Source organism: Porites lutea, chromosome 13 (assembly GCF_958299795.1).
Source record: "Porites lutea chromosome 13, jaPorLute2.1, whole genome shotgun sequence".
NCBI classification, from domain to species: domain Eukaryota; kingdom Metazoa; phylum Cnidaria; class Anthozoa; order Scleractinia; family Poritidae; genus Porites; species Porites lutea.
In genome coordinates, this window is record NC_133213.1 from 3139421 (window position 1) to 3153192 (window position 13772).

At 40.4% G+C, this 13772-nt stretch overlaps 1 protein-coding gene across 1 annotated transcript in view; it reads left to right on the top strand.

Moving 5' to 3' along the window:
* The first annotated feature begins 6005 nt into the window (after positions 1–6005).
* LOC140923603 (uncharacterized) overlaps positions 6006–13772 on the top strand; it is an 8221-nt gene continuing 454 nt past the window's right edge. Inside the window, exon 1 of the mRNA XM_073373675.1 lies at positions 6006–13399. Within this exon, the coding sequence (XP_073229776.1) occupies positions 6006–13399 (7394 nt within the window). The remainder of the gene's footprint in view (positions 13400–13772) is intronic.

Sequence of the window (13772 nt, forward strand, 5' to 3'; positions counted from 1 at the left end):
ATCTTAAGCCTCAATTTTATAGGCACATATTACAGAGTTCGACTGATCTCTAGTAGTTTTCCCCCAAAAAGGTTGTTCAAACTTCAAAGTATTTGTCTTTTGGAGGGGTCATTTCATCAATCCTCGTAACCTTTTCTCTAAATATGTATAGGTATAATTATATTCTTTTCCTATTTTTTTTTACATTTGTCACTCTCAGGGCTTACATAAGCACAATCTTTCAGCATTCCTCGTGATTCAGCTGTAGATGCCAATGATGAATATTGGAAAAAGCACTGCGTTTTTAGAATTTGGATTTCCTACCTAGTCACATACTGGATATATTTCACCATTTGTCTGAAACAAACAAAGGAGCTACGGAACGTTAGAATTCAGCCTTATCCAGCGCGTTTAACTTTATAGGTATCGATCAGTTCGAATAACCGCTGAACCAAGTGCTGGACCAGCTACAGCTTTGAAACATTGTTAAAAGCTACGGTACATTGGTTAATATACTTAATTTACATTCACGGATCAACAATATTATGCTAGACACGATGGTTTTTTAATATGCAGGGCCTCGGTGGGGGGGGGGGGGGGGCGGGAGGAGGGGGTACTCCCTTATATAGGCTATATAAGTATGTGCCGCCCAACTGGTTAGGGCTTTTGCTCCGTTTTGGTCTGAGAACGGGTATACACTTTGCCCATTTTGGTCTGGAATCGGGTGTTATTTTTGACATGAGGGAACCACGGGATTGTATGAACGTCTTTATCGTTTCAATTCCGACTGAGTAAGAAAGAAAGAAAAATATGCGAAATCGAAATGGATTTGAACAATTTTAAGCTTTGCGCTCTAATGTAAGTAATGATAACATAATTCTGCTTACAGGCTAGGTCTGAAAACGGTTATGGATTTCAGAGGTCTGGTCTGAAAACGGGTGTGAAAATTAAATTTTTTGGTCTGAAATAGGGTCAGGATTTGGAGAACCGGGCGGCACACCCCCACCAAGAATTCCCAGGAGTACCTCCCCCCCCCCCCCCCCGGTGCAGGGCCAAGTATCACTTATCTGTTTTCGTTTGGAATCGACTTTAACATTTGGACAAATCAGGAGCCTGTTTCTGGAAACTTTTCGGGCTCGAAGGCAAATTTTGAAATCAAAACAGGCCCCCTGATCAAGAACCTCTTTAACCTAAAGTTTGAAACAGGTTCTTGCTCTCTTAAAACTTTGTACACTTGGGCAAACGGACTTTAAAATTCATATGATCAGTGTTTTAGTCTTTCTTGTCATAGCAGGGGCCCATAGTCATTTTTATATAAATACTAGTTTGATATGCAGGTTTTGGTATTAAGAAGTAAGTTGAATACCACTTAATACTCATAGCTACCATGATTTTATTTCTCAGAAAATAAGAACCTATTTTAAAACCTAAATCGCCTAAGTTTAGGCTAATTTCCATTTATGTAAGAACCTGTTTAGGCTAACCTAGGAAAATGCAGGTTTTTAGTCGCTGGTTTTTACTGTATCAGGTTTAAAAAGAAAAAATAACCACAGCGAAAGACGTTTGACTACGGTGGGGTATCGAAGGATACTAGGTCAAGTGTCAGAGATCGGGTATTCGGCCTGTAGGAAACTGTTCCTCACTTAGGACGTAGTCACTGTCTCGCCCTCCTTTACCCCACAACCCCCCCCCCCCCCCCCAACACCCAAACATTAGTCTCTCATTAAAAGCCTGTGATGACACTAACGCTAGATTTTCCCGTGAAGACAATAAAATTTTCAACTGATAATTCATGGGTTTAGACAAAATACAGACGCTTCTTATCTCTGACGTGCAAACCTTTGGCCAATTTTTTAAGGAAAAGCGAAAGCGTCTATTGGCAAACGTCCCCAGCGACGAACAGCGATGTTAAGTGGCTGTATCCTATTCGCAGGTTCAGGGCAAGAGTCACAGTATAATAATAATGCAAGGCAATTCTCCATCCATTACTCACAAAAAGCCATACGTCTTGCCGAACACTCAATAATTTTATCAATATTTCCGCTTGAAGTTTTGACTTCTTTTTGACTTCTTGACTGTGATATCATCTGCAAATTTAACTAATAAGCTAGAGGGGCTAACCGGCTTTATATCATTTATCATCAGAGAAAACAATATTGGACCTAGCCTCGTCCCCTGGGGGACTCCCCTAGTTATGTCTATATACTCAGTAATGATGTTATCTACCACTACCCGTTGCTTTCTATTACTAATGAAACTGATGAGCCAGTTTAGAATATATGGATTGATATCCACATCCCTAAGCTTACTAACTAAAATTCTGTGAGACACAGAATCAAACGCCTTACTAAAATCAAATGAGAAGATCCGCATAAAGTCCGCATTTCCATCAAGCCACTTTAGCCAGTTATGCTGGGACTTCAATAGTGCCATGGTGGAGTTATGTCCCTTTCGGTAAGCAAACTGGTCTAGATCAATATGGTTAGCGCACACAGTAGTAGCTCGTTCTTATACACTAGTCGCTCAAACAGACGCATGATTATATTTGTTAGAGAAATAGGCCTGAGCTGGTTACAGGAAGTAAATGGCAGTTCCTTAGGAGCCGGTCTAATATTCGCTTCCTTCCATAACAATGGAACTGTATGTTGCAGAAGGGTGGCATTAAATACATCGGTTATGACTGGAGCCAGGTGGTAACCGAAGCTCTAACACTTGTAAAAACACCTGTCGTTGCTCGTGGACCTGTCTCTCAAAATAAAAATCCTGAAAATCGGTAAAGGCAAATTATGGACTGATCTTTCATTTTGAGCAGTTGTAATGGCAGGTGTAATGGCTTTTATATGCAAACACTACTTCTCAAACCCTTTGAAAATCGTCAAATTTGGCAAATTCATCTTTATCTTGCAATGAATAAAACATCGTTTGAATGTGATTTCCCTTCTCCATGTGATTTTCTGCGAATATCCCACTGGGTAGCTTTTACAACTGCCGGAATTCCATCACTATCATGTCTCGTTGCATGGCAATAAACTAAAAGAAGTAGATTGCTCAATTGCAGAACTGTAACTAATCGTTGCCCAGTATAAATTGTTTGTCAGTACCCTCAAAAGTTTAACTCGAATGTAAAATGTAGTCAGTAAAATATCTTAAGATATTGTTGCATTCATAATTTAATTATCCAAACGAGAAAAGATCCGCAAGAAGTAGCTAAATTTTGCTATATATCGCCCGTTGTGGAGGAAATATAATTAATCGACCCATATCCCTCAGTGTGAATTATCTACACCTCTGTTGCGTGTTTTTTAAACTAGTAGTCAGTGAATCGAAATGTTAACGTCGCTGTACAAGGAAGAACTCACTATTTTACCCCTGTAAGTGCTTGTAGGATTTTCTGTTCAGATTTATGTTCGCTCGTATCCTCTTTTTTGACAAGACCTCTTCATAAGGCAAATTTTCCACCACAAATTTTTCATGATTATAATTCTGCTCGAACTTTTCAAAATAAAAAAAATTGCCTTAAATAGAACTTGACATAAACCTGTGACGTTATAAATGGTCATGTATCCAGGGACCTTATATACCATTTAATTTGAGATACAGTGACTAGATCAGATGGCTTCCCTCATCTTAGCGTAAGAACAGCTTGTCTCTATCATTTTGATTTTGGACCTTTTTTATCAATATAAATTGTCGTGTGTAAATAATTTGACGATTTGACAATGGAAATAGATTTGGAGGAGAAGGGTAGTGCAAACAATTGATTTGTACTAATAGCAACAGTTTTATAACACTGTTTCTTTCAGTTAATAACTCTATTGCGTTAATAGAACTCTTAAGAAGAAGTTCACAGATAGAGACAAGCGAAAAACGTGAGTACACGACAATAGAGAAATGTTAAGAAATTAAATATCTGAGAGGCTTAACGTTGAAATATGGAAGAAAACTTGCAATAAGAAACTAAAGAACTAAAAATAAATGCCACAGTGTACGAGCAACGAACGGGGACAAAAACTCTAACTTCGATCTTGTTTTGATCGGCTACATAATCTACTCATAAAAGCTTTTGTTTTACCTTGGTAAAAACGGTATTTCCTTTGAGAGTTTTTGATAATCTTATATTATGAGGAAAAATAGTCAGACATTTTAAGGAGATATTAAATATTTTTATGAACACTATCATTTAATTTTATTTAACTTTCGATGAAAATACGTTCAACTTTATTAGACAAAACTTTCACGATTTCTAACATGGCTAGCTAGTAACTAAAAATTTCCTCCACAGAACAATCTACTAGGTCTATAGTTTTTTAAAAAATAAATTAGTAAATTTACAACTCTAAGTATATTGACCAAGTTGCAGTGGATCACCCGTACACACCTTCAATCAGTTACTGGTACAAAAGTCAAGAAGTCAAATGTTATTTCCTTTTGGAAAAGACAGTAAAAATATCTATCATTGATCTTGTTGAGTTAAGGCATCTTAAATGCATTGAACAGAAACTAATGTCGTATTGGGTTGAATGGTTGACACTGGATAAATCTTTTAAATTGTTTATTAGCCACCAGAGGGATGGCACCTGTGAAAAATTTTCACGGTTACCCACTTGTTAATTACCTAAAACAGTGAAAATCAGATACCGTAACGGGTTAACAAAATTCTGTTAAGTGAGATAAATAATAAAAGAAAGTAGGAAAATCTCATTTCACTGGTAAATAATTCAAACATCTCGTAATGAATCCCCTTAAGTTTCCTTAATCATTAGCTCGTCGTCAATATAAGAATTAAGCTTAAGAACTTCATAATGTGTGGTTTTATTTGGGATGTAAGAAAGAAGATCAGGGAGAAGACGAGGAAGATGAACCAAATTTATCTCATGATTAATGCAAACTCATTTGTTGCCCTTTATTTCGTGGGATATGAAGGTCTCATGTGATTGGTTTGGTCCTACAAATAGGAACATTATAGATGCATATTTTGCATGACTAGTCGGTCCACAATAGCTTGACGTGTAAAACTGAGATAGGCCGATATAATTGGTTCAACTATGACATAAAGAGTTTTGAACTTGTCTTGTTGCGCCACAAGAAGGGATACATCGAAGCAGTGAAGGTGCAAACATTTGTCAAGACTGGATCTGAATTTTTTAATCTTAGCACAAGGTAAGTTTAAAAAAAGGCCAAACGCTTTAGGTAAGAAATGTTTACATACCAAGGATTCAGCAATGTAAGACTTTTCTTTCGTTGCGATGTGTCAATGCCGGTTTAACTTTTAAAACTTGTATAGAAATGTATAAAAATTTCGTACGTAATTAAGGACATCCTAGAGGCAAGACTAATATGGTTTACTTTAATCAAAAGTTTTGAAATCATTGGAAACCAAGTCCAGTTAACTTTTATTTTTATTTTTGTTTTAATTCATGGTTAAAGATTTTTACCCAGGGAGACGATATCTTTTTAGAGTGAACTCACTTTGATTCAGCCTTTACCAGTATCTTTGTAGAATAAATGAAAGACTACGCAAGGAGTTAAGTAAGCTATTATACCCTTAAAGCCCCTCTATATTTTGAATGACAAAAACAAAATAATAAATCAAAAATAAACCAAAAACGGCGTGTACATGTGGCTGCTTAAGTTACAATGGAGTGAAACAGAAGACAAAAAGAAGATACCCAATGCTTATATGTATGAGGTGCTCTCACTAAACATTATTATAATGAAAGCTACTGAAGAGAAGGGGTCTGTCTAAAAAATATAGCATCAAAACACGTTTTATGGAATTCAGACAGACAAAATTCACAAAGGGGGCAATTAATGGGGAAACATAATGATAAATTGCATGTGCAGTAAGAGTTGTAAAAAACAAATTGCGAGTCATTTTCATCACGCGTTCTTAATTTTACTTTATAAAGGCTATCCCAATGGCCAGAGAGAGTTTCAGTATGAAGGTTCTTATGTTAATGGAATAATTTCATTTTGACTCTCTCTTTTTCCCCCCAGATTTTCGAGTATTGAATTGCCCCTCGAGGATGGGGATTGGTGTGGTGAACTTATTCTTTCTTGCTGCATTCGTATTTTCAAATCCTGCCCCTGGTACATGGGGGCATCAAATAAGCACACTTCAAAAAAATCCTTTGGCCGGTGTTTTTGAGGATGTCTCTCATAAGGTGGTGGAGAGGGCAGTCGCAAATCCGAAAACTGATATTGAAATAGTCCAGGAGTACCTTGACAGAAAAGTCGTTGAAGAGAAGGTAAGGGAGACGTGGGGTCAGCTAATGACAAGCACACCAAGGGCAGTTACAGAAACAAATACCCGGGCAGGAAAACGCGTGACTTTTGAAAACACTGGACAATTATCCCTGAAAGAAGCGTTTCAGTATATGCAGTTTTACCCTCTCCTTTACGGCGAAGAAACAAAACCAACAGAATTCCGTGTGCCAATTGGAGCCGATGAACAGAGGTTTAAGCTCGCCAATGAAGCCGGTGGTACTTTTTCACTGAAAGCTGTTCGCTCAGGCGGTAGGGAAGTTGATCTTTCTAATCTCCAGGGTGCATCTGATACATTGTCCGACCCCAATCTCAAAAACCCCTTAAGGAATACGATACCGGACTGGTCGTCACAAGCTTTAGATGCAAAGTTAAATAATCAGCCTGATTTTGATGTAGTGTTGCAAACTCACGACACCACAGGAACAGTATCTCAGTCAGAACAAGATGAAGCTTTTCGAGCCACCAGAGACGTTTTGGTTGGTACTGCTGTGCAAAAGAACACCTTGGCCGGGCTAAATCCATCTCCAGCCAATTGGCTGCAGACAACAAATGGGGATATTGACACAAAAATGAAGGGAGTCGATGAGGAGCTTAGTCAGGCCATAGCAGATGAAGGCCAAACTAAATTGAAATTTGAACTTACTCAGAGTATTCTTAAAAACAGTCAAAAAGCGATTAAAGAGTGGGATAAATTGAAGCAAACCGACGTATCAGCAACTTCAAGTACAAAAATTGTTGAAGAGGAGACTGTTGGGACCGGAAAATCAAAACACTTAGAGGTGACAGTTCACGAAACAGATAAGGTATCCATGAAGGAGGTATTCAAACTTCTGCAATTTTATCCAGAGTTATATCCTAGCCAAGGAAACAAACAAACAAGGTTCGAAGTTCCAATTGGCGGAGAGGAAAGTAAATTTCGTTTAAGTAAGGCCCCAAGGGGGGTAAACCAGATATTGGTCCATACTAATGATGCTGATTGGCCTGGTACTACGAGAAGGGGCCGCAAAGGAAAAGGTGGAGTCTGGGCACCTGATTACGACACAATGGTAGATGACGTTCTTAAGAGGTTCCCTAACCGTGATAGGCTGGCGAACGCTATGCTAGATTCCGTTGACAACGATCTTGACAGTCAGCCTGATTTTTCAAAAAAACTGAAAATCTCGGGCAAAAGTAAAGAATCTGCCGACACAAAGCGGGCCACAGTAGAATTTATGGTTGTCTCAATGGTTGCAGAAGCGGCTCAGCCCGCCGATGAGTTCAAAACCAAGTTTATAAAGGACCTAGCAAAAACGATAAGAGACCAGGAAAGTTTTCCAGAAGCTAAAGACATTCCTAATCTGGCAAAGCTGAAAGGGAAAAAATCAGGAAGAAGTCCCGCGATGGACGAAGTTGTCGATGGTATGCTAAGAAACGTCGGACGTAAACGAAAACGCATAGACGAAGTCTTCAGCAAAGATGAATTTCCGGTGAGAAAAAGAGGTGGGACGAGGCAAGGGCGCGTTCTGGTACATAAGCAAGGGAGCGAGACAGTCCCTTCATATCTTATCCGCAAACGTGCCGCTGGAGATCACGATGGAGAGGTTATTGCTAGAAAGGTCGCCAGATACTGCACAGGGACAAGACGTAGGAGAAAGCGGTTTGCTTGTTCACTAAACGATAGAGACTCCACTGTTGTCGATGAGGATTCTATCAAAGTTGATGAAGACAAGGTGGAGTTTGATGTGGCAGACCGCCGTAATGCCAAAGAACGAGAACATGTTCGGTTAGAAGTAAGCCCTGATGAGTTAGCTACACCCAAGCTGATCAAGGACAATCTATCAAAATCTCGGAGGACTGGAGCTAGTGAGGCATACTCAAAGGTCAATAAAGGTCTAGCTGTTCATGGCCTGATATTTTCCGTTCTCGGCGCTGTTAACTACTTCGAAGAGGGTGACAACCTTCGAGGTTCCATATCCGTGGCCCAGTCTGCCCATACACTAGGGGGACTAACTGGTCTTAATGAAATAGTATCTAAGGTTGGTAAAAGAGTTTTGAGCAGTGCGGCCAAAGGGTTAGCAAAAGGTTTGAATCTGGAAAAAGGGTTAGAAAGGTTATCCACCAAACTGGAAAGGTTTGCGGAGAGAGGAGTCGGTGAGCTACTTGGCGACATACCTGTGGTTGGACTTGCGTTCGATGTCTACTTCATTGAACAAGACATCGAACAGATTGCTAATTTAAATCTTAATGATCCAGAAGACCTCAAACTATTACCACTTCGTGTTATCGATTTAGCACTTGATGTTAGCACTACAGTTCTGAGCTTAGTAGGAACATTTTGCCCTGAAGCAGAAGTGGTCACAGAGCCTCTAGTCATTGTCCTTTCAATAATACGAATGGCTATTGACGACTTTTACATCGACATTATGGCGGAAATGGAGAAAATAAATTGGAAAAGTCCGTGGGCGGGATTAGAGTTTCTTGGAGCACTAGTCAAGGGATTCTTGGAGGGAGCTGCAGATTTCCTAACAGGTGGCTTAAGAAGGCAGATGGAGAATTACAGGAAACAGGTAGAATACGATAATAAACTTCTTCGAGACTTGAAGAATCCTGATAATTATTACACAATAGTTGCAAACAAACAAGGGGGTGGCGAGACAATCGATTTCACGTCGGGAAGGCTATCAAGTTTTGGTGGCTACATTAACTTTAGGCTTCATGACAACAATCGAGCTACTTTAGAAATCGGAGATGTCTCTGGCAGCGAGAGTACAATACGCAAGACATTTACAGTGGGTTCTAATCTTAAAGACATTGTCCTTGGGATCGGAGAATCAAGGTCTTTCACCTACAAGCATGAAACTGCGAAGTTGTGGTTCGTTATTCCAATTAAGTCATACGATGTAATATGTGGAGCAAATCTCCATGAGAAGTCTGTTTACGGAACTTATTATGGAAACTCTAACAATAACACATTTTACGCGGTACAGAATCCAAAGCCCACAACCAAACCGCCCGGCAAAGAGAACCAAGATTGTAACTTTGGAAATCTCAACCTTAAGTTCGTTACAGGAAATTACCATTACAATCTGTATGGGAGGGGTGGTAGTGACACTTTTTATCTCGGACCGGAAATGTCCACTGTCACAGGAGGATCAGAAAGTGACCTGTACATTATTCAGTCAGATGGCGGAAAAACCATAGTAGATAACTTTGCTGAAGATAACAAACGCGACATCATTGTAATAAACGTTGCTTTTGATAGTATTCAATGTCATCAGAGTAGAACCGATCTTGACGTCTCTTATTCTATGAGTCATCACATTCGTATCAAGAACTGGTTTATTCCTGGAGATCCCACCTACTACCGCCACGTCTCGTTTCGCAGTCTGGATGGAGTCATTTTCGTCCCGAAACAGATCTTGAATAGCGAAGATATCCATCCTGTTCGATGTGTAGCAGTGGCTCTTGACTTCGGCGCAGCAAAGTCAGCTCAAACGGTTTTACTAAATACTACGAAATACAGTCAAGTTAAGCAAGTTTCGGGCTCAAATAGCTCTGATACCATCATCGGTAACGATGTAAATAACGTCCTAGAAGGCGGTCGTGGAGCTGATCATTTAACTGGAGGCAAAGATGAAGACACCTACATCATCAGAGAAAGCGAAGGATGCGATGTTATCAATAACAATGCAGACGACTTCTTAAACACTACTGACATTGTTGTATTCGATGTACCCTTTGATAGGATAGAAGTTCAGATACAAGGCAATGACCTGTCTGTTACCGATAGGGACAATGCACAAAGCTCATGCTTTACCATAACAAATTGGACCATAGGATTCCGATATAGACATATTCTATTCACGTCTAAAGATCACGTTGTTTTCAACGTTTCCACAAGCGAAGACGACAGTGTAATGAAAGTTCCAATCATGCTGGATTACAAAACTTCCACCTCTGGGGTCTGTGTCGATTTGTCCGATTCACCAAGTCCAACCTGTGTCAAACCTGCGGGTTACACCAACATCGCCACCGTTTCAGATTCGCCACATAACGATCGCGTAGTGGGAAATGCGCAAACCAACTTTTTAAGCTGCACTGGTGGAGAAGATTTCCTTGAGGGCGGAGAGGGAACGGACAATTATGTGGTCAAGAAAACATGTCAAAAAGCAACGATCAATAATTATGACGGTCGCAAAAAAGTTGATTTAGTGTACATAGAGGAAACGTTTCTGAACTTACAACCGCAGAGGAACAACAAAGACTTAAAGGTACTCTCAAGTCATGGGACACCAACTGTTGTACTCCGCAACTGGTTTAACTCCTCTTACAACCAACATCTGGGGATAAGAACTATCGATGGTATTACACTTAGAATAGATAACGCGACTGGAACATTCGAGCCATATGAAGTATCTAAGGATCCTGCTGAATGTCAATGCACGAACGCCGGCTGTGACCGGGGAATAATAGAGTACAATCTTACCAGTGATCCTTGGAAACATGTGGTCCGTTTTGAATTGAAATCAAGCCACTGCAGCTACAAAATTTACGGCAATGAACTTAACAATTACCTGGATCCAGGAGCAGGCAATGGTTATAATTACCAGTACTTGGAAGGAAAGAATGGATCAGATACCTACGTGTTTAAACACGGGTATGGGGAGTTTAATGAAATAAACAATTATGCGGAAGACGACAAGGCAGACGTCCTCCAAATTGGAACGGACTTTGACGATATCCGCGTATATTTTCACGGACAAAATGACGTCATTCTTGCATCGAATACACGCCCCAGTTCACTAAGTGTTTTAATTCTCGATTACTTCCGCGGCCGTAAGTATCAGCATCTCCAGGTGATATCAGAGGACAAGATTGTCTTTAATATTTCCAAAAATTATCCTTACAGAGAGATAATCGCCGTCGATCGCAGAATCATTGATTCGCCACAAAACATCGATCCACAAAAGAATAGCTTAATCGCCGCAGCCTTAGACTTTAGGGGATCCCTTACCGCTTCGAACAACCTGACAGGAAGCAACACAACATTAGAAATCGAGGGTGGCGCTCAAGACGACATTCTACGCGGAGGACAACAAGGAACTATTTTTGATGGAAAGCAGGGTAATGATACGATTTATGGTGGTGCTGGTAACGATATTATTTTCGGTGGTGATGGTGATGACGTCATATTTACTGGTAACGGAGATGACTACATTTATGGGGGGAACGGAGCGGACAACATAAATGGCGGAAATGGCAGTGATACACTTGCCTTCAAAGGTGATGGTTTTCTTCGCCAAGGAGTCACTGTTGATCTAAACATCGGATTTGGACAACAGGTTGATGCAGAGGGAGATGTCTATACGAGCATCGAAAACGTGTACGGTACGATACACGATGACTTTTTGATCGGATCTGATTCTGATAATAAGCTGCACGGTCTTGAAGGAAACGACACACTGGCACCCCTTGGCGGTGCTGACAAACTTGTAGGGGGTGAAGGAGAAGATTTATATCTACTAGATAAGGCCTCGGGGTTAAAAATTATCGATAACTATGCAGATGATAAAGTTGAAGACACCCTCTCACTGACTCATTTGAACTCCACTAATGTGTGCATCTTTTTAGTTGGCGACGACCTACATATACAAGATAATACATCTGACTTGGCTTCTGTACTTTTTCACGGTGAGCTTTTGACAGTTATAATATCAAACTGGAACGTGAATGAAACTTACAAACACCTTAAAGTCTTATTTAATGATACTATATGGGAAAGTTTCGCTTTATCGGGCATCGGTACAATACTGGACAAGTTAGAAGAAAGTGCCAATTTTATCGAGAACGGAACGAACCTGGAAGTTGTGACAGTGAGCGGCGACAATGTAAGCTTATCATGGAACCAAAACAGTGAACTTTTGACACATCCACAGACCGAGCTGTTTCTTGTTCATTTTAAACAAGACGAACCCACGAGCTTGGAAAAAATACAGGTGGAGAGTCAAACATCTTTAACTGTTTCGTCTCTCAATGCTTCCTCTCACTATGTTTTCGCTCTCGCATTAACAAAGTGTAACGGGACAATCGCTGTATCCCATACGCTTATAACTTACGGACTCCAAAGATCTTGCCCCACAGCGCAGGTGCCAAACTCGAATGCTGAGTACACTCCATCGACTTCTGCTTTAGCACCAGCTCATGGTACCATTGCAAGTGTGAACTGTAATACTGGATATAACATTGAGAGGGACGAAAATCAACTAAACACGACTTGCTTAGACCAAGAATGGATCCCCTCCCTTCCAATTTGTAAGAGAATAAAACAATGCCCTGTCCTTACCAAGCCAATTAACGGAGAAATTTCAACTAACGGGCATGATGAAGGATCAAAAGCTTACTTTGTCTGTCACAAAGGATTTGTGCTTAACGGATCCAGGGAACGCACCTGTGTAGATGAATCCTGGGACGGGTCAGATCCTAATTGCCTGGCGCTAAGCTGCCCGAGTCCACCACCAATCAATAATGGATCGTATGAACCTTGTGATTACATAAAGCATACAAAGACATACGGCACGATAAGTACTCCCCTTGAAGGCTATTGTGTTAAACTTGAATGTGACAACTTATACCTACCAAGTCACGTATTTCATGGAAAGACGTATCTTCCTCGATGGGAAAGTGACTGGGAGATACCTCAAGGCGGACGGGTGTGCAGCGATGGAAAATGGATTGGGTATGTGGACGACACCTGCGAGCTCACTATTAGACTCGTCAATGTGAATAACCAGTGGAGTAAAACCAGTGGCTTTCTTCAACTGTGGAAAAATGGAGTTTGGACGAACCCTACGTCCACCTCAGCACAAAACATCCTTAATCTTTCCTGCAAAAGTGCTGGGATAAATGATCCTTCTAATGTTAGGCACAGTACCAGCAACTCCAGGATAAGGGTTACATGCTCTAAGCTACGCTTGACTCAACCGATGCCAACTATGTATGAAGGAAGAGTTGAAGTATTAACTGACGATGGCTGGGAAGGAGTATGCGTCACGGAAACAGGGGCAGCGGCAAAGACCGCGAGCAGGGAGATTTGCGAGGAACTTGGCTTTAACTTCAAAACCGCAGTTGTGAGCATCAGCACTGGCTGGACAGACCATAGACTCCAATGTTCAGCGTAAGTAAAAATAGGGTGGGACCCTTAGTTATAATAGTCGCCAGAGGAACACACAAGAGTGGCCAAAAGATGCATACTATAATGGTGTTTATATTATCAGAGCTCGCTTCATGATAAATGCGACAGACATATCTCTTATTGTTACCAAAATATAGGATACAAACTAAATGCAACAAAGATATGTGTAATTTCTCAATCTTAAAACTGTAGAACCCATACTACCACAAGTTAGTATCATGATTCCCATACTGCTACACTCCAGTCATCGGGGAACTTCGTTTACGCAAGTTAAGCAGGCCCTTTAACGTCTGAAAGGCTCAAAATCTGTTAGAAAGCCAGTTTTATTAAACACGGGACACTTATTGAGGTATTC